Source organism: Salvelinus alpinus, chromosome 3 (genome assembly GCF_045679555.1).
Source record: "Salvelinus alpinus chromosome 3, SLU_Salpinus.1, whole genome shotgun sequence".
In the NCBI taxonomy this organism is placed as follows: Eukaryota; Metazoa; Chordata; class Actinopteri; order Salmoniformes; family Salmonidae; genus Salvelinus; species Salvelinus alpinus.
Window position 1 is genome coordinate 96,697,721 of NC_092088.1, and position 27,047 is coordinate 96,724,767.

The following is a 27,047-nucleotide window of genomic DNA, read 5'->3' on the forward strand; positions in this document are numbered from 1 at the left end:
GTATTCTGAAGATATTTTTTAGCAAGGGGGGCATTGAGATTTAAGTATGATCAGGTTTCAGGTATGACCCAGATGCAGGGCAGGTAAACAACAGGGCAAAGGCAGGCAGAGGTCAGTAATCCAGAGAGGGTGCAAAAGGTCCAGAACGGCATGCAGGCTCAGGGTCAGGGCAGGCAGGGGTCAGTAATCCAGTATGGTGGGGTAAGGTACAGAACAGAAAGCTCAGGGTCAGGGCAGGCAGAGGTCAATAATCCAGTATGGTGGGGTAAGGTACAGAACAGCAGGCTCAGGGTCAGGGCAGGCAGGGGTCAGTAATCCAGTATGGTGGGGTAAGGTACAGAACAGAAAGCTCAGGGTCAGGGCAGGCAGAGGTCAATAATCCAGTATGGTGGGGTAAGGTATAGAACGGCAGGCAGTCTCAGGGTCAGGGCAGGCAGGGGTCAATAATCCAGTATGGTGGGGTAAGGTACAGAACAGCAGTCTCAGGGTCAGGGCAGGCAGAGGTCAATAATCCAGTATGGTGGGGTAAGGTACAGAACAGCAGGCAGGCTCAGGGTCAGGGCAGGCAGGGGTCAATAATCCAGTATGGTGGGGTAAGGTACAGAACAGCAGGCTCAGGGTCAGGGCAGGCAGAACAGTCTAAACCAGGAAGGACTAGAAAACAGGAGCAAGAACAGACAGGAGCAGAGGAACAAACGCTGGTAGGTTTCACGAAACAAAACGAACTGGCAACAGACAAACAGAGAACACAGGTATAAATACACAGGGGATAAATGGAGAAGATGGCCGACACCTGGAGGGGAGTGGAAGGCCAATTGTGCGTCGCCCCATGGGCCTCCCGGTCGCAGCCGGCTGCGACAGAGCCCAGAATCTCGAACCCAGAATCTCTGGTGGCACAGCTAGCACAGCGATGCAGTGCCTTAGACCACTGCGCCACCCGGGAGGCCAACCTGTAATTGTTGGCTCTCTCTTCAAAAGTAAAAGATCATATTCCTGCTTCTGTTCAGAAAATGTAATTTCATTTTTTTAACCTTTTAAACCTTTTAAACCTTGAAAATAGTAATTTATTTTTCTTTCATTTTAATTTCAAACTCAGATTTAATTTTGGCCGAGTATGAGATTATAATTTCTGTAATGTACGCCTTTAAAAGCATCTCAAATTATATTGGGGCACACACTTTTCTCTGCCCTCTATGTTTGCATTTGTAATGGTAAAATTGTACATTTTTTACATTTACGTATTTAATACATTTCGGGTCTTGAAGATGTGCTCTTCATTCTCCATGTTCTGTCACTAAGTCTATTTTCTGTTGGTGTAATTCAGCATGATACCGGAGAATGATCCCATATCACTATTTCACAGATTTTTTTTAACCCAGTAAATTGTTCAGAGCATTGTTTAAAATAAAAATGGCGTCAATTCTTGAATAGATTTTCTTACTTTGAGAAAAAAAAGGAGTAGTCTTTTGTAGTCGGGAATAGTAATCTCCAGGTGTCCTGTACATTATTTGTAGTTGGGAATAGTAATCTCCAGGTGTCCTGTACATTATTTGTAGTTGGGAATAGTAATCTCCAGGTGTCCTGTACATTATTTGTAGTTGGGAATAGTAATCTCCAGGTGTCCTGTACATTATTTGTAGTTGGGAATAGTAATCTCCAGGTGTCCTGTACATTATTTGTAGTTGGGAATAGTAATCTCCAGGTGTCCTGTACATTATTTGTAGTTGGGAATAGTAATCTCCAGGTGTCCTGTACATTATTTGTAGTTGGGAATAGTAATCTCCAGGTGTCCTGTACATTATTTGTAGTTGGGAATAGTAATCTCCAGGTGTCCTGTACATTATTTGTAGTTGGGAATAGTAATCTCCAGGTGTCCTGTACATTATTTGTAGTTGGGAATAGTAATCTCCAGGTGTCCTGTACATTATTTGTAGTTGGGAATAGTAGTCTCCAGGTGTCCTGTACATTATTTGTAGTTGGGAATAGTAGTCTCCAGGTGTCCTGTACATTATTTGTAGTTGGGAATAGTAATCTCCAGGTGTCCTGTACATTATTTGTAGTTGGGAATAGTAATCTCCAGGTGTCCTGTAAATTATTTGTAGTTGGGAATAGTAATCTCCAGGTGTCCTGTACATTATTTGTAGTTGGGAATAGTAATCTCCAGGTGTCCTGTACATTATTTGTAGAGATGAACATTTTCAGCCTCTTTGTGGAGGTTCCTTGAATTGGCCCTTTTCTTATTTCAACATCTGTCAATCTGATCAAATGTACGATTTAGGTCTCCTGCTTAAATAATAGTTTGTGTCTGGATTTGATCTAATATACACTGCTCAAAAAAATAAAGGGAACACTTAAACAACACAATGTAACTCCAAGTCAATCACACTTCTGTGAAATCAAACTGTCCACTTAGGAAGCAACACTGATTGACAATAAATGTCACATGCTGTTGTGCAAATGGAATAGACAAAAGGTGGAAATTATAGGCAATTAGCAAAATTATAGGCAATTAGCAAGACACCCCCAAAAAAGGAGTGATTCTGCAGGTGGTGACCACAGACCACTTCTCAGTTCCAATGCTTCCTGGCTGATGTTTTGGTCACTTTTGAATGCTGGCGGTGCTCTCACTCTAGTGGTAGCATGAGACGGAGTCTACAACCCACACAAGTGGCTCAGGTAGTGCAGCTCATCCAGGATGGCACATCAATGCGAACTGTGGCAAGAAGGTTTGCTGTGTCTGTCAGCGTAGTGTCTAGAGCATGGAGGCGCTACCAGGAGACAGGCCAGTACATCAGGAGACGTGGAGGAGGCCGTAGGAGGGCAACAACCCAGCAGCAGGACCGCTACCTCCGCCTTTGTGCAAGGAGGAGCACTACCAGAGCCCTGCAAAATGACCTCCAGCAGGCCACAAATGTGCATGTGTCTGCTCAAACGGTCAGAAACAGACTCCATGAGGGTGGTATGAGGGCCCGACGTCCACAGGTGGGGGTTGTGCTTACAGCCCAACACCGTGCAGGACGTTTGGCATTTGCCAGAGAACACCAATATTGGCAAATTCGCCTTTGGCGCCCTGTGCTCTTCACAGATGAGAGCAGGTTCACACTGAGCACATGAGCACATGTGACAGACGTGACAGAGTCTGGAGACGCCGTGGAGAACGTTCTGCTGCCTGCACCATCCTCCAGCATGACCGGTTTGGCGGTGGGTGAGTCATGGTGTGGGGTGGCATTTCTTTGTGGGGCCGCACAGCCCTCCATGTGCTCGCCAGAGGTAGCCTGACTGCCATTAGGTACCGAGATGAGATCCTCAGAGCCCTTGTGAGACCATATGCTGACACATGCACATTTGTGGCCTGCTGGAGGTCATTTTGCAGGGCTCTGGTAGTGCTCCTCCTTGCACAAAGGCGGAGGTAGCGGTCCTGCTGCTGGGTTGTTGCCCTCCTACGGCCTCCTCCACGTCTCCTGATGTACTGGCCTGTCTCCTGGTAGCGCCTCCATGCTCTGGACACTACGCTGACAGACACAGCAAACCTTCTTGCCACAGTTCGCATTGATGTGCCATCCTGGATGAGCTGCACTACCTGAGCCACTTGTGTGGGTTGTAGACTCCGTCTCATGCTACCACTAGAGTGAGAGCACCGCCAGCATTCAAAAGTGACCTAAACATCAGCCAGGAAGCATAGGAACTGAGAAGTGGTCTGTGGTCACCACCTGCAGAATCACTCCTTTTTTGGGGGTGTCTTGCTAATTGCCTATAATTTCCACCTTTTGTCTATTCCATTTGCACAACAGCATGTGACATTTATTGTCAATCAGTGTTGCTTCCTAAGTGGACAGTTTGATTTCACAGAAGTGTGATTGACTTGGAGTTACATTGTGTTGTTTAAGTGTTCCCTTTATTTTTTTGAGCAGTGTAGTTTGAATTCTATCCAAAAACGCCAGATATGCCCCTGGTGGGATATACAATGAAAGGTACAATTCAACATTAGAAAACGACCTTCTTAGTTCGTGTGCTGGGATATAATGGTTTATTCTTGTTTATCAGGATGCCTACACCTCTGCTGTTACTACAGTAGGTGGCAGCATAGGCCTCTTTAACCCGGCTCCTCTTTAAATATTCAATTTCAATTGTTTTATGTTTTATGTAACTCTTGCAGGAAAACCACATCTGCTGACAATTTCTTTAAGTGTTCAATAACCTTATGCTTTTTTCCCCCCCATCATGAAGCCCGTGCACATTCCATGTAATTAGTTGTATTTTATTGGTCTTGTATAAAATCCAAGTGTGTTCCGTCTATCATTGAAGAACCAGATAAAACATTTTAGCAGACATGTCCATATGAGGGTGGTGGACATTCCATAGAATGGGAGTCATAGTATGAATGCATAGTGATTATAGCCATTACATATATAGAGTGTGTGAGGACTTTTTTACACTTTTATTAGACAGTTATTACACTTGTCAGTTTTTTTTTTATCCGTCAACTTACTCTACACTGAGTGTATACTTTTTCAGTGTGTCTATGTGATCCCTGTGGGACTTGAACCCACAACCTTGGTGTTGACAGCACCACACCCGACTCTTACCAACTGAGCCACGGTGACAGGACCACACTCTACTCTTACCAACTGAGCCACGGTGACAGGACCACACTCTACTCTTACCAACTGAGCCACGGTGACAGGACCACACTCTACTCTTACCAACTGAGCCACGGTGACAGGACCACACTCTACTCTTACCAACTGAGGCACGGTGACAGGACCACCCTCTACTCTTACCAACTGAGGCACGGTGACAGGACCACACTCTACTCTTACCAACTGAGGCACGGTGACAGGACCACACTCTACTCTTACCAACTGAGCCACGGTGACAGGACCACCTAATTAGTTAAGCAGGGAAAATATCAGTGGTTGTTTTAAAGCTCCACCAGGTGAGCCCCATTAGACTCAGTATGCCAGGCTATTCCACGATCTCCTCTCCCAGCCTCCCATTAGACTCAGTATGCCTAGCTATTCCCCCATCTCCTCTCCCAGCCTCCCATTAGACTCAGTATGCCTAGCTATTCCCCCATCTCCTCTCCCAGCCTCCCATTAGACTCAGTATGCCAGGCTATTCCCCCATCTCCTCTCCCAGCCTCCCATTAGACTCAGTATGCCAGGCTATTCCCCCATCTCCTCTCCCAGCCTCCCATTAGACTCAGTATACCAGGCTATTCCCCCATCTCCTCTCCCAGCCTCCCATTAGACTCAGTATGCCAGGCTATTCCCCCATCTCCTCTCCCAGCCTCCCATTAGACTCAGTATGCCAGGCTATTCCCCCATCTCCTCTCCCAGCCTCCCATTAGACTCAGTATGCCAGGCTATTCCCCCATCTCCTCTCCCAGCCTCCCATTAGACTCAGTATGCCAGGCTATTCCCCCATCTCCTCTCCCAGCCTCCCATTAGACTCAGTATACCAGGCTATTCCCCCATCTCCTCTCCCAGCCTCCCATTAGACTCAGTATGCCAGGCTATTCCCCCATCTCCTCTCCCTGCCTCCCATTAGACTCAGTATGCCAGGATATTCCCCCATCTCCTCTCCCAGCCTCCCAGATGTTTGGCTGCTGTAGTGTTCTAGAGTGGTGTAGCTAGACGTCCTCCCCCAGACAGCCCCAGTTCAGTCTCCGCCCACCAGCCAGCTGGCTGGTAAAAGAAAATACCACAGAGGAAGTATTCATACATTTCATTGCCTGGCATTTCCTGGTTTTAAAGTGATGGATCCCTCCGTTCTTTCCTATAGACTATACGTCCTCCAGTGTGTTATTGTTACCTGTCCAACTTGAGTTTGTTTTTCCTCACAACAAGTTATGTATGAGAAGATGCTTAGGATTCTTTATGATAGGGGTTACATTTAGCTGTGTGTAGTGTGTGGTGTTTATGTGTAGGTTAAATTTGGCTGCAAAACAGTTGTTCCCACTTATTGTGCATATTAAGTTGTGTACCATTTTGTCTGGGATCTGGAAATACATATCTCTCCCTGCCAAAATGCAGATGTTTTTGTTCCCTTTTTACCAGTATAATGATGGCCTACTGTATTTTCTAAAGGAAAGGGTGTGGGTTCCTCAGAGAATGTTGGACATGAGTACAATAACTCTAAAGCATCACATCCAACAAAATGTACTGTGTCACACATTTCAACTAAGTTTACTGTGTCACACATTTCAAAAGGAAATCAATGACTGTTAATGACATTACCAAACAAATGTCTTCACCCATTTATACATGTGAGAGTAATTGTTAACTTGTCTCTGTCATGGGATTGCATCATCAAACTACTGGGGAACTGAAATGGTTAATTATAGTCTGGAGAGAGGAGAGAGGGGAGGAGAGAGAGGGGAGGAGAGAGAGAGGGGAGAGGAGAGGAGGGGAGGAGAGGAGAGGAGAGAGAAGAGCGAGGAGGAGGAGAGAGGAAAGGAGGAGGAGGGAGAGAGAGGAGGAGAGAGAGAGAGGAGGGAGAGAGGAGGAGGAGGGAGAGAGGAGGAGGAGAGGGCAGAGGAGAAGACGAGTGGAGAGAGGAGAGGGGTGGATGGGGGAGAGGAGATGGGTGGAAGAGAGGGGAGGATTGGAGAGGAAAGGAAAGGAGTGCTCTACAATCATGCAGAAATGACTGTGCCAGATGGCATGGCTCTGGAGTCTGGACTCATGAAATCCTCTCAGACCCAGTATGGAAGACCCTGGGCTCTGCCATCTCTCTCTCTTTGCTTTGAATCAAACTCGCAGGGGTCATACAGAGTTGAGATGAGACGCATTAGAGAGAGAGAGCTGGTCTTGTGTCCTTTGTACAGTTTAGAGGTCATTATGGACCTCTGCCTCTCCAGTGATTGGTTTAAAATGAGTTTACCTCACAGTAGCCCCACAATTGAATGTTTCCTCCTTAATTTTTTTTACTATTATTGTTAAAACTATTGAATAAAACCGTATGAATAGAGACGCTAGACTGAACAATCAGATATATAATTTGCTTGGAGGAAAAACACACGGTCAAACGTCTTCCAATAGTTTTGAAAGTAACATTGTTGAATGTTGAAATAATTATCTCAATTATTTCGACCTATGTAATTTCCCCACTGATTCCCCCATACACTGTAGGCTAACTTCCTATTGATAATTATAAGCTCCTCTACAATTACAGCTTGAAAGGAGAGGAGATTACTCAAGGATGGATATGGAAGAGAAGGGAAATAATTTAAAAAATAGGACCAAAAGTATGTGGACACCTGCTCATCCAACATCTCATTCAGAAATCATGGGCATTAATATGGAGTTGGTCCCCCCCTTTGCTGCTATAACAGCCTCCACTCATCTGGGAAGGCTTTCCACTAGATGTTGGATCATTACTGGGGGGCTTCCATTCAACCACAAGAGCATTAGTGAGGTCGGGCACTGATGTTGGGCGATTAGCCCTGGCTTGCAGTCGGAGTTCAAATTCATCCCAATGGTGTTCGATTGGGTTGAGGTCAGGGCTCTGTGCAGGCCAGTCAAGTTCTTCCACACCGATCTCAACAAACCGTTTCTGTATGGACCTTGCTTTGTGCACGGGTGCATTGTCATGCTGAAACAGGAAAGGGCGTTCCCCAGACTGTTGCCACAAAGTTGGAAGCACAGAATCGTCTAGAATGTTGTTGTATGCTGTACCGTTAAGATTTCCCTTCAATGGAACTAAGGGGCCTGAACCATGAAAACAGCCCCAAACCATTATTCCTCCTCAACCAAACGTTACAGTTGGCACTATGCAATGGGGCAGGTAGCGTTCTCCTGGCATCAGAAAAACCCAGGTTCGTCCTGTCGGACTGCCAGATGGTGAAACGTGATTCATCACTCCAGAGAACGCGTTTCCACTGCTCCAGAGTCCAATGGCAGTGAGCTTTACACCACTCCAGCTGACTCTTGGCATTGCGCATGGTGATCTTAAGCTTGTGTGTGGCTGCTCGGCCATGGAAACCCATTTCATGAAGCTCCAGACAAAGTTTTTGTGCTGACGTTGCTTCCAGAGGCAGTTTGTACCTCGGTAGTGAGTGTTGCAACCGAGGACAGAAGATTTAAAGCGCTTTGCGCTTCAGCACTCGGCGGTCACATTCTGTGAGCTTGTGTGGCCTACCACTTTGCGGCTGAGCCGTTGTTGCTCCTAGACGTTTCCACTTCACAATAACAGCACTTACAGTTGACCGGGGCAGCACTAGCAGGGCAGAAATATGACAAATTGACTTGTTGGAAAGGTGGCATCCTATGATGGTGCCACGTTGAAAGTCACTGAGCTCTTCAGTAAGACCATTCTACTGCCAATGTTCATCTATGTGTCCACATAGTTCACTTTAGGTGGGTTCCCACTCCCAGAGATACTATACTGGGGTATAGTATACAGCCTGGTATTATACTGGGGTATAGTATACAGCCTGGTATTATACTGGGTTACAGTATACAGCCTGGTATTATACTGGGTTACAGTATACAGCCTGGTATTATACTGGGGTTATAGTATACAGCCTGGTATTATACTGGGGTTATAGTATACAGCCTGGTATTATACTGGGGTATAGTATACAGCCTGGTATTATACTGGGTTACAGTATACAGCCTGGTATTATACTGGGGTTATAGTATACAGCCTGGTAGTATACTGGGGTTATAGTATACAACCTGGTATTATACTGGGTTACAGTATACAGCCTGGTATTATACTGGGGTTATAGTATACAGCCTGGTATTATACTGGGGTTATAGTATACAGCCTGGTGTTATACTGGGGTTATAGTATACAGCCTGGTATTATACTGAGGTATAGTATACAGCCTAGTATTATACTGAGGTATAGTATACAGCCTGGTATTATACTGGGGTTATAGTATACAGCCTGGTATTATACTGGGGTTATAGTATACAGCCTGGTATTATACTGGGGTATAGTATACAGCCTGGTATTATACTGGGGTATAGTATACAGCCTGGTATTATACTGGGGTATAGTATACAGCCAGGTATTATACTGGGGTTATAGTATACAGCCTGGTATTATACTGGGTTACAGTATACAGCCTGGTGTTATACTGGGGGTATAGTATACAGCCTGGTTTTATACTGGGGGTATAGTATACAGCCTGGTATTATACTGGGGTTATAGTATACAGCCTGGTATTATACTGGGGTTATAGTATACAGCCTGGTATTATACTGCGGTTATAGTATACAGCCTGGTATTATACTGCGCCTGGTATTATACTGGGGTTATAGTATACAGCCTGGTATTATACTGGGGTTATAGTATACAGCCTGGTATTATACTGCGGTTATAGTATACAGCCTGGTATTATACTGCGGTTATAGTATACAGCCTGGTATTATACTGGGGTTATAGTATACAGCCTGGTGTTATACTGGGGTTACAGTATACAGCCTGGTGTTATACTGGGGTTATAGTATACAGCCTGGTGTTATACTGGGTTACAGTATACAGCCTGGTATTATACTGGGGTTACAGTATACAGCCTGGTATTATACTGGACAGCCTGGTATTATACTGGGGTTACAGTATACAGCCTGGTGTTATACTGGGGAAGTTGTGTTTGTTTCCGTACCTAGGGCTGAGACTAAGGGCTTGTGAAGGGCCAATCAATAACCTCTGAACACTGAGTAGTAATATGGAGGCCTGTGTAGTAATACGGAGGCCTGTGTAGTAATACGGGGGCCTGTGTACTAATACGGAGGCCTGTGTAGTAATACGGAGGCCTGTGTAGTAATACGGAGGCCTGTGTAGTAATACGGAGGCCTGTGTAGTAATACGGAGGCCTGTGTAGTAATACGGAGGCCTGTGTAGTAATACGGAGGCCTGTGTACTTCTGTAGAGGCCTGTGTACTAATGTAGAGGCCTGTGTACTAATACGGAGGCCTGTGTACTAATGTAGAGGCCTGTGTACTAATGTGAATAGTGGTGGGAAAAAAGTAAATATACCGTACCTTAATAGAAAATAACTTAAGTAAACGTAAAAGTCACCCAGTAGAATTCTACTTGAGTAAAAGTCCAAAAGTATTTGGTTTAAAATATACTTAAGTATCAAAAGTAAATGTAGTTGCTAAAATATACTTAAGTATCAAAAGTAAAAGTATAAATAATTTCAAATTCCTTATATTAAGCAAACCAAATGGCATAATTTAATTTTTTAATTTTTAATTTGCGGGTAGCCAGGGGCACACTCCAACATTCAGACATCATTTACAAAACTAAGTATGTGTGTCTAGTGAGTGCACCAGATCAGAGGCAGCAGATCCCTACTGGGATGTTCTGTTAAGGGCATGAATTGGACCATGTTCCTGTCCTGCTATGCATTCTAAATGTAACCAGTACTTTTGGGTGTCAAGGAAAATGTATGGAGTAAAAAGTACATTATTTTCTTAAGGAATGTAGTAAAGTAAAAGTAAAAGTTGTCAAAAATATAAATAGTAAAGTACAGATACCCCCAAAACAACTACTTAAGTAGTACTTTAAAGTATTTTTACTTAAGTACTTTAAACCACATTATGTGAAGAGCTGTGTTTTTTCCAGGCAGGCCTGATCCGGACTGATAACGGGGAGTTTTTCATCGAGCCTTTAGAGAAGGGTCAGCAGGATGTGGAGGTGAAAGGTCGTGTCCATGTGGTCTACAGGAGATCTGCCATCAAAAGGGAACCAGTCCAAAGAAGGGAGGACCTCCACAATGAAGGTAAGGAAGGGAACACCACCAGTGTAGAAGGTAAGGGAAGGGAACACCACCAGTGTAGAAGGTAAGGGAGGGAACACCACCAGTGTAGTGGAAAGAGGAGGGAACACCACCAGTGTAGTGGAAAGAGGAGGGAACACCACCAGTGTAGAAGGTAAGGGAAGGGAACACCACCAGTGTAGAAGGTAAGGGAAGGGAACACCACCAGTGTAGAAGGTAAGGGAAGGGAACACCACCAGTGTAGAAGGTAAGGGAAGGGAACACCACCAGTGTAGTGGAAAGAGGAGGGAACACCACCAGTGTAGTGGAAAGAGGAGGGAACACCACCAGTGTAGAAGGTAAGGGAAGGGAACACCACCAGTGTAGAAGGTAAGGGAAGGGAACACCACCAGTGTAGAAGGTAAGGAAGGGAACACCACCAGTGTAGAAGGTAAGGGAAGGGAACACCACCAGTGTAGTGGAAAGAGGAGGGAACACCACCAGTGTAGTGGAAAGAGGAGGGAACACCACCAGTGTAGAAGGTAAGGGAAGGGAACACCACCAGTGTAGAAGGTAAGGGAAGGGAACACCACCAGTGTAGAAGGTAAGGAAGGGAACACCACCAGCGTAGAAGGTAAGGGAAGGGAACACCACCAGTGTAGAAGGTAAGGGAAGGGAACACCACCAGTGTAGAAGGTAAGGGAAGGGAACACCACCAGTGTAGAAGGTAAGGGAAGGGAACACCACCAGTGTAGAAGGTAAGGGAAGGGAACACCACCAGTGTAGAAGGTAAGGAAGGGAACACCACCAGTGTAGAAGGTAAGGAAGGGAACACCACCAGTGTAGAAGGTAAGGAAGGGAACACCACCAGTGTAGAAGGTAAGGAAGGGAACACCACCAGTGTAGAAGGTAAGGAAGGGAACACCACCAGTGTAGAAGGTAAGGGAAGGGAACACCACCAGTGTAGAAGGTAAGGGAAGGGAACACCACCAGTGTAGAAGGTAAGGAAGGGAACACCACCAGTGTAGAAGGGAAGGGAAGGGAACACCACCAGTGTAGAAGGTAAGGGAAGGGAACACCACCAGTGTAGAAGGTAAGGGAGGGAACACCACCAGTGTAGAAGGTAAGGGAAGGGAACACCACCAGTGTAGAAGGTAAGGGAAGGGAACACCACCAGTGTAGAAGGTAAGGGAAGGGAACACCACCAGTGTAGAAGGTAAGGGAAGGGAACACCACCAGTGTAGTGGAAAGAGGAGGGGTGAGTACACACACACAGACACACACAGACACACACACACAGACACACACACACACAAGGAAGGGAACACCACCAGTGTAGTGGAAAGAGGAGGGGTGAGTACACACACACAGACACACACAGACACACACACACAGACACACACACACACAAGGAAGGGAACACCACCAGTGTAGTGGAAAGAGGAGGGGTGAGTACACACACACACACACACACACAGACACACACACACACACACACAAGGAAGGGAACACCACCAGTGTAGTGGAAAGAGGAGGGGTGAGTACACACACACACACACACACACACACACACAAGGAAGGGAACACCACCAGTGTAGTGGAGAGAGGAGGGGTGAGTACACACACACAGACACACACAGACACACACACACAGACACACACACACACACAAGGAAGGGAACACCACCAGTGTAGTGGAAAGAGGAGAGGTGAGTACACACACACAGACACACACAGACACACACACACAGACACACACACACACAAGGAAGGGAACACCACCAGTGTAGTGGAAAGAGGAGGGGTGAGTACACACACACACACACACAGACACACACACACACACACACACAAGGAAGGGAACACCACCAGTGTAGTGGAAAGAGGAGGGGTGAGTACACACACACACACACAGACACACACACACACACACACACAAGGAAGGGAACACCACCAGTGTAGTGGAAAGAGGAGGGGTGAGTACACACACACACACACACACACACACACACACACACACACACACACACACACACAAGGAAGGGAACACCACCAGTGTAGTGGAAAGAGGAGGGGTGAGTACACACACACACACACAGACACACACACACACACACACACACAAGGAAGGGAACACCACCAGTGTAGTGGAAAGAGGAGGGGTGAGTACACACACACACACACAGACACACACACACACACACACACACAAGGAAGGGAACACCACCAGTGTAGTGGAAAGAGGAGGGGTGAGTACACACACACACACACAGACACAGACACACACACACACACACAAGGAAGGGAACACCACCAGTGTAGTGGAAAGAGGAGGGGTGAGTACACACACACACACACAGACACAGACACACACACACACACACAAGGAAGGGAACACCACCAGTGTAGTGGAGAGAGGAGGGGTGAGTACACACACACACACACACACACACAGACACAGACACACACACACAAGGAAGGGAACACCACCAGTGTAGTGGAAAGAGGAGGGGTGAGTACACACACACACACACACACACACAGACACAGACACACACACACACACAAGAAAGGGAACACCACCAGTGTAGTGGAGAGAGGAGGGGTGAGTACACACACACACACACAGACACACACACACACACACAAGGAAGGGAACACCACCAGTGTAGTGGAGAGAGGAGGGGTGAGTACACACACACACACACAGACACACACACACACACACACAGACACACACACACACACAGACACACACACACACACACACAGACACACACACACACACAGACACACACACAGACACACACACACACAGACACACACACACACACACACACACACACACACACACACACACACAGACACACACACAGACACACACACACACACACACACACACACACACACACAGACACACACACAGAGACACACACACACACACACACACACACACAGACACACACACACACACACACAGAGACACACACACACACAGACACACACACACACACACACACACACACACACACACACACACACACACACACACACACACACACACACACACACACACACACACACACACACACACAGCAGACAGACTGTTCACTGCACCAGCTGTGAGGAATGCTAGGCCCTTATGAAAGCACTGGAGAAAAGTCTGTCTCTCTGCTCTGCAGTTAAAATGGACCTGACTGCTCCATGAATTCCCTCCTGTCCGTGAACAATAGCTTGAGCATCTGGCGGTAGGCTGTCCTACTGTTATAGGTGCCATAGATTCTCTCTCCAGTGTCTGTGACTGTAAAGTTGATGTACAGTCATACACACTAAAACAATGAGGGTTCTTTGGGAAAGGTGATGGTTCTATGTGGAACCATAATGACTCAAATAGCCCTTTGAGCTCTTCAGTGGTTCTTTACAGTTCATAAAATGGTTCTTATCTCTTTTAGTGATAATTCAAATGTAGGGGAAGCATCTTATTAGAATATTTGGGGCGTGGTTTATGCACAGCTCTTTTTGTGCAACCGTGAGTGAGAGTGTCATGTCAGTTTATCTGATCTCTTGTGTAATTCCATTACATATTAGATATGACAATGGTCAGTGATGGTGTCCTGTGAAAGACTCATGTTATGGCCTTGTGTTAGTTGAGAACAGTTGACTAAATCAGTATGTGGGTCTCAATTCTCTCCTCAGGGACCCCCAGCTGTTCCAGAGGAAGCTCACTTGTTTCAACTTGTCAATAATAACACCTATGGAATTTTAACAATATAACATGTCTGACCAGAATAAAACCCTGTATGGTTTTCACTAGGATCTACAAAGAACATTAAAGATTAGAGAAGGTTCTTTATAGAACCATTCTCCATAAAGGTTCTATAAAGGACCATAAGAAAAGGGTTCTACATAGCACCAGACAGGGTTGTAGCCATAGCACCAGACAGGGTTGTAGCCATAGCACCAGACAGGGTTGTAGCCATAGCACCAGATAGGGTTGTAACCATAGCACCAGACAGTGTTGTAGCCATAGCACCAGATAGGGTTGTAGCCATAGCACCAGACAGGGTTGTAGCCATAGCACCAGACAGGGTTGTAGCCATAGCACCAGACAGGGTTGTAGCCATAGCACCAGACAGGGTTGTAGCCATAGCACCAGACAGGGTTGTAGCCATAGCACCAGACAGGGTTGTAGCCATAGCACCAGACAGGGTTGTAGCCATAGCACCAGACAGGGTTGTAACCATAGCACCAGACAGGGTTGTAACCATAGCACCAGACAGGGTTGTAGCCATAGCACCAGACAGGGTTGTAGCCATAGCACCAGACAGGGTTGTAACCATAGCACCAGACAGGGTTGTAACCATAGCACCAGACAGGGTTGTAGCCATAGCACCAGACAGGGTTGTAGCCATAGCACCAGACAGGGTTGTAACCATAGCACCAGATAGGGTTGTAGCCATAGCACCAGATAGGGTTGTAGCCATAGCACCAGATAGGGTTGTAACCATAGCACCAGACAGGGTTGTAGCCATAGCACCAGACAGGGTTGTAGCCATAGCACCAGACAGGGTTGTAGCCATAGCACCAGACAGGGTTGTAGCCATAGCACCAGACAGGGTTGTAGCCATAGCACCAGACAGGGTTGTAGCCATAGCACCAGACAGGGTTGTAACCGTAGCACCAGACAGGGTTGTAGCCATAGCACCAGATAGGGTTGTAGCCATAGCACCAGACAGGGTTGTAGCCATAGCACCAGACAGGGTTGTAGCCATAGCACCAGACAGGGTTGTAACCGTAGCACCAGACAGGGTTGTAGCCATAGCACCAGACAGGGTTGTAACCATAGCACCAGACAGGGTTGTAGCCATAGCACCAGACAGGGTTGTAACCGTAGCACCAGACAGGGTTGTAACCGTAGCACCAGACAGGGTTGTAGCCATAGCACCAGACAGGGTTGTAGCCATAGCACCAGACAGGGTTGTAACCGTAGCACCAGACAGGGTTGTAACCATAGCACCAGACAGGGTTGTAGCCATAGCACCAGACAGGGTTGTAGCCATAGCACCAGACAGGGTTGTAGCCATAGCACCAGATAGGGTTGTAACCATAGCACCAGACAGGGTTGTAGCCATAGCACCAGACAGGGTTGTAGCCATAGCACCAGACAGGGTTGTAGCCATAGCACCAGACAGGGTTGTAGCCATAGCACCAGACAGGGTTGTAGCCATAGCACCAGACAGGGTTGTAGCCATAGCACCAGACAGGGTTGTAGCCATAGCACCAGACAGGGTTGTAGCCATAGCACCAGACAGGGTTGTAGCCATAGCACCAGATAGGGTTGTAACCATAGCACCAGACAGGGTTGTAACCATAGCACCAGATAGGGTTGTAGCCATAGCACCAGACAGGGTTGTAGCCATAGCACCAGACAGGGCTGTAGCCATAGCACCAGACAGGGTTGTAGCCATAGCACCAGACAGGGTTGTAGCCATAGCACCAGACAGGGTTGTAACCATAGCACCAGACAGGGCTGTAGCCATAGCACCAGACAGGGTTGTAGCCATAGCACCAGACAGGGTTGTAACCATAGCACCAGACAGGGCTGTAGCCATAGCAGCAGACAGGGCTGTAGCCATAGCACCAGACAGGGTTGTAGCCATAGCACCAGACAGGGTTGTAGCCATAGCACCAGACAGGGTTGTAACCATAGCACCAGACAGGGCTGTAGCCATAGCACCAGACAGTGTTGTAACCATAGCACCGGACAGGGTTGTAGCCATAGCACCAGACAGGGTTGTAGCCATAGCACCAGACAGGGTTGTAGCCATAGCACCAGACAGGGTTGTAGCCATAGCACCAGACAGGGTTGTAGCCATAGCACCAGACAGGGTTGTAACCGTAGCACCAGACAGGGTTGTAACCATAGCACCAGACAGGGTTGTAACCATAGCACCGGACAGGGTTGTAGCCATAGCACCAGACAGGGTTGTAGCCATAGCACCAGATAGGGTTGTAACCATAGCACCAGACAGGGTTGTAGCCATAGCACCAGACAGGGTTGTAGCCGTAGCACCAGACAGGGTTGTAGCCATAGCACCAGACAGGGTTGTAACCATAGCACCAGACAGGGTTGTAACCATAGCACCAGACAGGGTTGTAACCATAGCACCAGACAGGGTTGTAGCCATAGCACCAGACAGGGTTGTAGCCATAGCACCAGACAGGGTTGTAACCATAGCACCAGACAGGGTTGTAACCATAGCACCAGACAGGGTTGTAGCCATAGCACCAGACAGGGTTGTAGCCATAGCACCAGACAGGGTTGTAACCATAGCACCAGACAGGGTTGTAACCATAGCACCAGACAGGGTTGTAACCATAGCACCAGACAAGGTTGTAACAGAAGTATTTTTTTGATGCTGTTCATGAGTTGCGCTTCCGTCACTCGGTCACGTGGTTGCCGTTGTTATCAACATTCTACAGACGCCTCAGCCACATTGACGCTCAATAGTAGAACAGAGGCTAAAGACTTTGAAGCGGGGCTGATGACTGTGCTGTCTAAATTACACTGTAGGGGCTATTTGTCAAGGTTTGCCACTTCCATGTTTGTCACATTGTCACTGACAGCATGCAACATGTGGCCTACTTACCTTCTCTCAGTTTGTCCTGATATTATCTCAATCATGTCAAATCTCCAACCTCACATGTGGATGCTTGGACCGTAGACACATAGAGAGCCCTTGTATTTCTATAGAGTAGTGGATGATTGGACCTTAGACACATAGAGAGCCCTTGTATTTCTATAGAGTAGAGTAGTGGATGATTTTACCTTAGACACATAGAGAGCCCTTGTATTTCTATAGAGTAGAGTAGTGAATGATTTTACCTTAGACACATAGAGAGCCCTTGTTTTTCTAGCCACTGAGACGAACCTTCCTTCTGTGGCAGCCTATTATTTGTCTGACAGATTCCAAGAATTCATTCTAACGACCAGTAGTATTTTCTCTTCTCTATGCTGTGCTGTTTCTCACCTAGGAACATTTATATGATTTACCTTCCTGGAACTGTCTGCATAATGAAGCAGGCTAGAGCAAGCGCTGAACGTCCTTGATTTGGAATAGTATTGAGCCCAGGTCTGGTGGCTGGATGCCCATCTGGTCTAGTGTGTGGGTCTCAGACAGCGTAGTGAGGTGGCAGAGATTCCTTGCCGTCATGGTGGAATGTGATAATTTCCAGCTGCCCATAGCCAAATTCCATGTTTTATAACACCAGGCTGTTTTTACATGGTAATAAACATTTTATCCAAACACATTCCTGTTGCTGTCGACAACAACAATGTTCAATAAGGAAATTAAAAACATTGTTTTGTTTGCTATTGCACTTAACTGTTAATTCGGATGGTTTCCATTCTTTCCATTGTTGACTTACAAGTAACTGTTGCATTTCGTCGAGTCATTTTCCATGGACACATACAAGTTAAAACTAAAATAACTAAAATGCCAAATCATATCCCACTGAGAATGCACATTCACCTGTTTCTTTAGGTTGTATATTCCAGAAGATGATCTCTCTGACGTACAGGACATCAACATTATATTCTAGATATGGACCATAAAGAGGTTTCTGTCATCGTATATAGTGTACATAGTTCTAGGGGGTTGAGCAGGAAGAGGATGTTGAGGGGGATGAGCAGGACGTGGATGTTGAGGGGGTTGAGCAGGAAGTGGATGTTGAGGGGGATGAGCAGGAAGAGGATGTTGAGCCGGAAGTGGATGTTGAGGGGGTTGAGCAGGAAGAGGATGTTGAGGGGGATGAGCAGGAAGAGGAAGTTGAGGGGGATGAGCAGGAAGAGGATGTTGAGGGGGGTTGAGCAGGAAGAGGAGGTTGAGGGGGATGAGCAGGAAGAGGATGTTGAGGGGGTTGAGCAGGAAGAGGATGTTGAGGGGGTTGAGCAGGAAGAGGATGTTGAGGGGGATGAGCAGGAAGAGGATGTTGAGGGGGTTGAGCAGGAAGAGGATGTTGAGGGGGTTGAGCAGGAAGTGGATGTTGAGGGGGTTGAGCAGGAAGAGGATGTTGAGCAGGAAGAGGATATTGAGGGGGTTGAGCAGGAAGAGGATGTTGAGGGGGATGAGCAGGAAGAGGATGTTGAGGGGGTTGAGCAGGAAGAGGATGTTGAGCAGGAAGAGGATGTTGAGGGGGTTGAGCAGGAAGAGGATGTTGAGCAGGAAGAGGATGTGGAGCAGGAAGAGGGTGTTTGCGTGTCATGCTGTTGTTGATGTATGATTGGAGATAGTGTTCAGGTGATGGGTCTCTCCTGTTCATGTCTGGACTGTCTGCATCATTGTACAGGTCTCAGTTCAGCCTTGTACAGTCTCTCCTGTTCATGTCTGGACTGTTTGCATCATTGTACAGGTCTCAGTTCAGCCTTGTACAGTCTCTCCTGTTCATGTCTGGACTGTCTGCATCATTGTACAGGTCTCAGTTCAGCCTTGTACAGTCTCTCCTGTTCATGTCTGGACTGTTTGCATCATTGTACAGGTCTCAGTTCAGCCTTGTACAGTCTCTCCTGTTCATGTCTGGACTGTCTGCATCATTGTACAGGTCTCAGTTCAGCCTTGTACAGTCTCTCCTGTTCATGTCTGGACTGTCTGCATCATTGTACAGGTCTCAGTTCAGCCTTGTACAGTCTCTCCTGTTCATGTCTGGACTGTCTGCATCATTGTACAGGTCTCAGTTCAGCCTTGTACAGTCTCTCCTGTTCATGTCTGGGCTGTCTGCATCATTGTACAGGTCTCAGTTCAGCCTTGTACAGTCTCTCCTGTTCATGTCTGGACTGTCTGCATCATTGTACAGGTCTCAGTTCAGCCTTGTACAGTCTCTCCTGTTCATGTCTGGACTGTCTGCATCATTGTACAGGTCTCAGTTCAGCCTTGTACAGTCTCTCTTGTTCATGTCTGGACTGTCTGCATCATTGTACAGGTCTCAGTTCAGCCTTGTACAGTCTCTCCTGTTCATGTCTGGACTGTCTGCATCATTGTACAGGTCTCAGTTCAGCCTTGTACAGTCTCTCCTGTTCATGTCTGGACTGTCTGCATTATTGAACAGGTCTCAGTTCAGCCTTGTACAGTCTCTCCTGTTCATGTCTGGACTGTCTGCCTCGTTGAGACGACACGAGACGATTTTAAAGCTTGGCTGTGTCCCCATTTCCTATTTAAGTGCACTACTTTTGACCAACGCTTGAGCAGCAAACTCATAGGCTATGTCCACAATGGCACCGTTTTCCATGTTTAATGTTATGAAGCAGCTACAAGGAGTGCACTAAATAGGGAATTGGGTGCCATCAGGGACGAGGCCATACTATCTCCTCATCCTCATGTAAACATGCTGCTGTATGCTAAATGTAGCTAATTTACTTGTTGTAATTCCTCATGTAAACATGCTGCTGTATGCTAAATGTAGCTAATTTACTTGTTGTAATTCCTCATGTAAACATGCTGCTGTATGCTAAATGTAGCTAATTTACTTGTTGTAATTCCTCATGTAAACATGCTGCTGTATGCTAAATGTAGCTAATTTACTTGTTGTAATTCCTCATGTAAACATGCTGCTGTATGCTAAATGTAGCTAATTTACTTGTTGTAATTCCTCATGTAAACATGCTGCTGTATGCTAAATGTAGCTAATTTACTTGTTGTAATTCCTCATGTAAACATGCTGCTGTATGCTAAATGTAGCTAATTTACTTGTTGTAATTCCTCATGTAAACATGCTGCTGTATGCTAAATGTAGCTAATTTACTTGTTGTAATTCCTCATGTCTCTTCTCTTCCACACAGTGACAGACTTTGGGATTGCTAACCTCCCCGGTGGTCTGGACCTCTTGGAGCACAAGCTGACAGAGTCTGTGCGCAAACGGCGGCACGCCAAGAAGGACGACTACAACATCGAGGTGCTGCTGGCTGTGGACGACTCTGTGGTGCGCTTCCATGGCAAGGAGCACGTACAGAACTATGTCCTCACACTCATCAACATAGTAAGTTCATTTTTACTCTTTATGCCACACCGTCATACCGGTTTAGCCCACTAGGGACTTATCAATGCATTGTGTTAGTAACCAATATCTATTGTTTGTTTTATGTATTTCTGTGGTTATTTCGTTAGTCAGTAAATAAATAATTAAGCATATAAATACTTTGTGAATGCTATTGGCGATTCCACGCCAGTGTAGGCCGAAAATATTTTTGGTATGTCAGATTGTTCTGGCAATGCTCACATAGTAACTTCATTGGGAGGAAGGATGTTTGACCTGCTTTTTCTATTTGTATCACCAACAATTTTTGGGGAAAATCATGATGAAAGTGGCCTTTGTAGGCCCTTTTTAAACCCTATGGCTGCGTTTACACAGGCAGCCCAATTCTGATATTTTCTTTCTCCATAAATTGGTCTTTTGATCAATCACATCAGATCTTTTCACATCAGATCTTTTTCAGAGCTAAACTGATTGGTCAAAAGACCAAATAGTGAAGTTAAGCTCAGAATTGGGCTGTGTAAACGCAGCAGTAGGTCTGTGAACCGTACGTGATACAGACGTCTGAGTGTCGTTATCCTCCTTATATTGTTCTCTCACATATGGAGTATGTTTAGATTTTGGAGAAAAAAAATTCACACTAATTTCATCAACATTTAAAATACTTATATTAATATCTCAAAAGTACCCTTTTTTTAAAAACATATTGGTTGTAACAATATATTCTTCAAACACATTTCCAGAGTGGGCTCTCTGGTACTTTTAATGATATGACCCATTTTATACATAGAAATTGATATTATAAAGTCATTAACCAACCACAGCCCTCCTTTAGGATTGCACATTCAGCAAATCACCAGCAGAGGGAGTTCCCTTTTGTATCCATTTTCCCATTCACTGTGTTGGCGGGGCTCATAAATCGTATCTTCGGAGTTAGCAGAGAGCCCACTCTGGAAATTGTATGTACTTGTAGAGTATATTGATCCAAACAATACTGTTGAGATATTCATATTTTAAATGTTGCATAAATGAATGTGAAAATAGTATTTCAGAATCAATACATACACCATATTTTAGAGCACACTATAAAGATTTTGTCTGTGTCATGTACGGTTCACAGATCATAGGGTCTTACAGGAGGCATGTATAGGTTTAAAAAGGGTCTACAATGTCCACTTTCATTATGATTAATACAATAAAATAAAATAAACAATTAGTGAAAAAAATTGTTTGTGATACAAATGTAAAAAGAATGTTAAATATCCTTCCTACCAATGAAGTATCTATGTGATAATTGGCAGAACAATCTGAGATATAAAATATATGGGGTCTACGCTGGCATGGAATCGCCCCATGTGAATGTTACACATCACATACCCACCGCTCTACTTAAGTGTTACCTTAAAAGGTCCCGTACAGTCAAAAATCATGTTTTTAATCAAATTGGATTATATTAGGATGAAACGAGATCAAAGATGACCAAAGTATAACAAATGACTGTTGCTTCTAAAGTTTGATCATAAAGTCACACTTGGATTCAGGAGGCGGGATTATTAAGGTTTTTTTGTGACATCACAAAAAGACTCTCATTTTAATACACCAATGGTAACGTCTTATTCTCTTACCTCATTTAAATAAGGTACGCCTTGTAACCAACATGGCAGAAGGCGTGTTTGCAGAGGGGTATGGTTTACATAGCTAGTTAGCTAGTCAACTGATGCCTAAAGTTGACTGCGGCGTGTCAACAAATATAATTAGAGGTTTCCCCTATTCATCTATTCTAAGGCACATGTACTTCTAGGTTTCAGCTTTCGTCTGTGTCTGGTGTTCGCTAGAGAAGTTACTGGCTAGCTAGGTCTTCAGCCAGCATGGAACAAAAGCAAGGGGAAGGGTTGCCAAAAACCCCCCAACACAGTCGTCACGTCATTACGTCGAGAGACATTTCAAACAGGAGATTCATACAAACTTCTTGACATCGTTGATGGTCATGAGTTATGAACATTGTCTGAGTTAATACACACTGAGTATTACCAAACATTAGGAACACCTTCCTAATACTGAGTTGGAAAAACCCACTAGTGTTGTAGTTCAAACCGGAGTGCCTGACACCTACTACCAGACCCCATTCAACCCACTAGTGGTGTGTCTGACACCTACTACCAGACCCCATTCAACCCACTAGTGTTGCAGTTTAAACCGGTGTGCCTGGCACCTACTACCAGACCCCATTCAACCCACCAGTGTTGCAGTTTAAACCGGTGAACCTGACACCTACTACCAGACCCCATTCAACCCACTAGTGTTGTCCCTGACACCTACTACCAGACCCCGTTCAACCCACTAGTGTTGTCCCTGACACCTACTACCAGACCCCATTCAACCCACTAGTGTTGTGCCTGACACCTACTACCAGACCCCATTCAACCCACTAGTGTTGCAGTTTAAACCGGTGAACCTGACACCGACTACCAGACCCCATTCAACCCACTAGTGTTACAGTTTAAACCGGTGAACCTGACACCTACTACCAGACCCCATTCAACCCACTAGTGTTGTACCTGACACCTACTACCAGACCCCATTCAACCCACTAGTGTTACAGTTTAAACCGGTGTACCTGACACCTACTACCAGACCCCATTCAACCCACTAGTGTTGTCCCTGACACCTACTACCAGACCCCGTTCAACCCACTAGTGTTGTCCCTGACACCTACTACCAGACCCCATTCAACCCACTAGTGTTGTGCCTGACACCTACTACCAGACCCCATTCAACCCACTAGTGTTACAGTTTAAACCGGTGCGCCTGACACCTACTACCAGACCCCATTCAAAGGCACTTCAGTCTTTTGTCTTGCCCATTCACCCTCTGAATGGCACACATACACAATCAATGTCTCATTTGTCTCAAGGCTTCAAAATAATTCTTTAACCCGTCTCCTCCACTTCATCTACACTGATTTGAAGTAACAGCAATAAGGGATCATCGCTTTCACCTGGTCAGTCTCTGTCATGGAAATAGCATTTTGTCGATATTGATGCTTTATTCAATAACCAAACAGGATTAATACATAATTTGTGAAACCGTGAGAGAGTATGTATGACAGGATTGGATGTTGCATACAATTTCATTGTTGTTTGAGTTGATTTGTGTATCAGAACATTTGCTTGAGATGTGCCTGCAGTGCCTGCAGCACTGCTCACTGTGTCCATGGTGGTTGACATGGACGTTTTCAAAGAACCGTCACTCAAGGTGAACTCCCCGCCCACTCAGTCTACTAGCTCCTCGCCCAATCAGTCTACTAGCTCCTCGCCCAATCAGTCTACTAGCTCCCCGCCCACTCAGACAACTAGGTCCCCGCCCACTCAGTCTACTAGGTGTCCGCCCACTCAGACTACTAGGTCCCCGCCCACTCAGACTACTAGCTCCCCGCCCACTCAGACTACTAGGTCCCCGCCCACTCAGACTACTAGGTCCCCGCCCACTCAGACTACTAGCTCCCCGCCCACTCAGTCTACTAGGTCCCCGCCCAATCAGTCTACTAGGTCCCCGCCCACTCAGACTACTAGGTCCCCGCCCACTCAGACTACTAGGTCCCCGCCCACTCACACTACTAGGTCCCCGCCCACTCAGACTACTAGCTCCCCGCCCACTCAGACTACTAGGTCCCCGCCCACTCAGACTACTAGCTCCCCGCCCACTCAGACTACTAGGTCCCCGCCCACTCAGACTACTAGCTCCCCGCCCACTCAGACTACTAGGACCCCGCCCACTCAGACTAATAGGTCCCCGCCCACTCAGACTACTAGCTCCCCGCCCACTCAGACTACTAGGTCCCCACCCAATCAGTCTACTAGCTCCCCGCCCACTCAGACTACTAGGTCCCCGCCCACTCAGTCTACTAGGTCCCCGCCCACTCAGACTACTAGGTCCCCGCCCACTCAGACTACTAGGTCCCCACCCAATCAGTCTACTAGCTCCCCGCCCACTCAGACTACTAGGTCCCCGCCCACTCAGTCTACTAGGTCCCCGCCCACTCAGACTACTAGGTCCCCGCCCACTCAGACTACTAGGTCCCCGCCCACTCAGTCTACTAGGTCCCCGCCCACTCAGACAACTAGGTCCCCGCCCACTCAGACTACTAGGTCCCCGCCCACTCAGACTACTAGGTCCCCGCCCACTCAGCCTACTAGCTCCCCACCCAATCAGTCTACTAGGTCCCCGCCCACTCAGACTACTAGGTCCCCGCCCACTCAGTCTACTAGGTCCCCGCCCACTCAGACTACTAGGTCCCCGCCCACTCAGTCTACTAGGTCCCCGCCCACTCAGACTACTAGGTCCCCGCCCACTCAGTCTACTAGGTCCCCGCCCACTCAGACTACTAGGTCCCCGCCCAATCAGTCTACTAACTCCCCGCCCACTCAGACTACTAGCTCCCCGCCCACTCAGACTACTAGCTCCCCGCCCACTCAGACTACTAGGTCCCCGCCCACTCAGACTACTAGCTCCCCGCCCACTCAGACTACTAGCTCCCCACCCAATCAGTCTACTAGCTCCCCGCCCACTCAGTCTACTAGGTCCCCGCCCACTCAGACTACTAGCTCCCCGCCCACTCAGACTACTAGCTCCCCGCCCACTCAGCCTACTAGCTCCCCGCCCACTCAGCCTACTAGGTCCCCGCCCACTCAGCCTACTAGGTCCCCGCCCACTCAGCCTACTAGGTCCCCGCCCACTCAGACTACTAGCTCCCCGCCCACTCATACTACTAGCTCCCCGCCCAATCAGATTACTAGGTCCCCGCCCACTAAGCCTACTAGGTCCCCGCCCACTCAGCCTACTAGGTCCCCGCCCACTCAGACTACTAGGTACCCGCCCACTCAGTCTACTAGGTCCCCGCCCACTCAGATTACTAGGTCCCCGCCCACTCAGACTACTAGCTCCCCACCCACTCAGACTACTAGGTCCCCGCCCACTCAGCCTACTAGGTCCCCGCCCACTCAGACTACTAGGTACCCGCCCACTCAGTCTACTAGGTCCCCGCCCACTCAGACTACTAGGTCCCCGCCCACTCAGATTACTAGGTCCCCGTCCACTCAGCCTACTAGCTCCCCGCCCACTCAGACTACTAGCTCCCCACCCACTCAGACTACTAGGTCCCCGCCCACTCAGACTACTAGGTCCCCGCCCACTCAGCCTACGAGGTCCCCGCCCAATCAGTCAACTATCTCCCTGCCCACTCATCCTACTAGGTCCCCGCCCACTCATCCTACTAGGTCCCCGCCCACTCAGACTACTAGGTCCCCGCCCACTCAGACTACTAGGTCCCCGCCCAATCAGTCTACTAGCTCCCCGCCCACTCAGACTACTAGGTCCCCGTCCACTCAGACTACTAGGTCCCCGCCCACTCAGTCTACTAGCTCCCCGCCCACTCAGACTACTAGCTCCCCGCCCACTCAGACAACTAGGTCCACGCCCACTCAGACAACTAGGTCCACGCCCACTCAGACTACTAGGTCCCCGTCCACTCACACTACTAGCTCCCCGCCCACTCACACTACTAGCTCCCCGCCCACTCAGACTACTAGGTCCCCGCCCACTCAGACTACTAGGTCCCCGCCCACTCAGACTACTAGGTCCCCGCCCACTCAGACTACTAGGTCCCCGCCCACTCAGTCTACTAGCTCCCCGCCCACTCAGACTACTAGCTCCCCGCCCACTCAGACTACTAGGACCCCGCCCACTCAGACTACTAGGTCCCCGCCCACTCAGACTACTAGGTCCCCGCCCACTCAGACTACTAGGTCCCCGCCCACTCAGACTACTAGGTCCCCGCCCACTCAGACTACTAGCTCCCCGCCCACTCAGACTACTAGGTCCCCGCCCACTCAGACTACTAGGTCCCCGCCCACTCAGACTACTAGGTCCCCGCCCACTCAGACTACTAGGTCCCCGCCCACTCAGACTACTAGGTCCCCGCCCACTCAGACTACTAGGTCCCCGCCCACTCAGACTACTAGCTCCCCGCCCACTCAGACTACTAGGTCCCCGCCCACTCACACTACTAGCTCCCCGCCCACTCAGACTACTAGCTCCCCGCCCAATCAGACTACTAGGTCCCCGCCCACTCAGACTACTAGGTCCCCGCCCACTCAGACTACTAGGTCCCCGCCCACTCAGACTACTAGGTCCCCGCCCACTCAGACTACTAGCTCCCCGCCCACTCAGACTACTAGGTCCCCGCCCACTCAGACTACTAGGTCCCCGCCCAGTCTACTAGCTCCCCGCCCACTCAGACTACTAGCTC

General features: G+C 47.6%; 1 protein-coding gene across 1 annotated transcript in view; it reads left to right on the plus strand.

Moving 5' to 3' along the window:
- Positions 1-829: 829 nt before the first annotated feature.
- LOC139569883 (A disintegrin and metalloproteinase with thrombospondin motifs 3-like) overlaps positions 830-27,047 on the plus strand; it is a 116,870-nt gene continuing 90,652 nt past the window's right edge. Inside the window, exons 1-3 of the mRNA XM_071391205.1 lie at positions 830-952; positions 10,582-10,738; positions 20,550-20,746. Coding sequence (XP_071247306.1) covers positions 830-952; positions 10,582-10,738; positions 20,550-20,746 — 477 coding nt within the window. The remainder of the gene's footprint in view (positions 953-10,581; positions 10,739-20,549; positions 20,747-27,047) is intronic.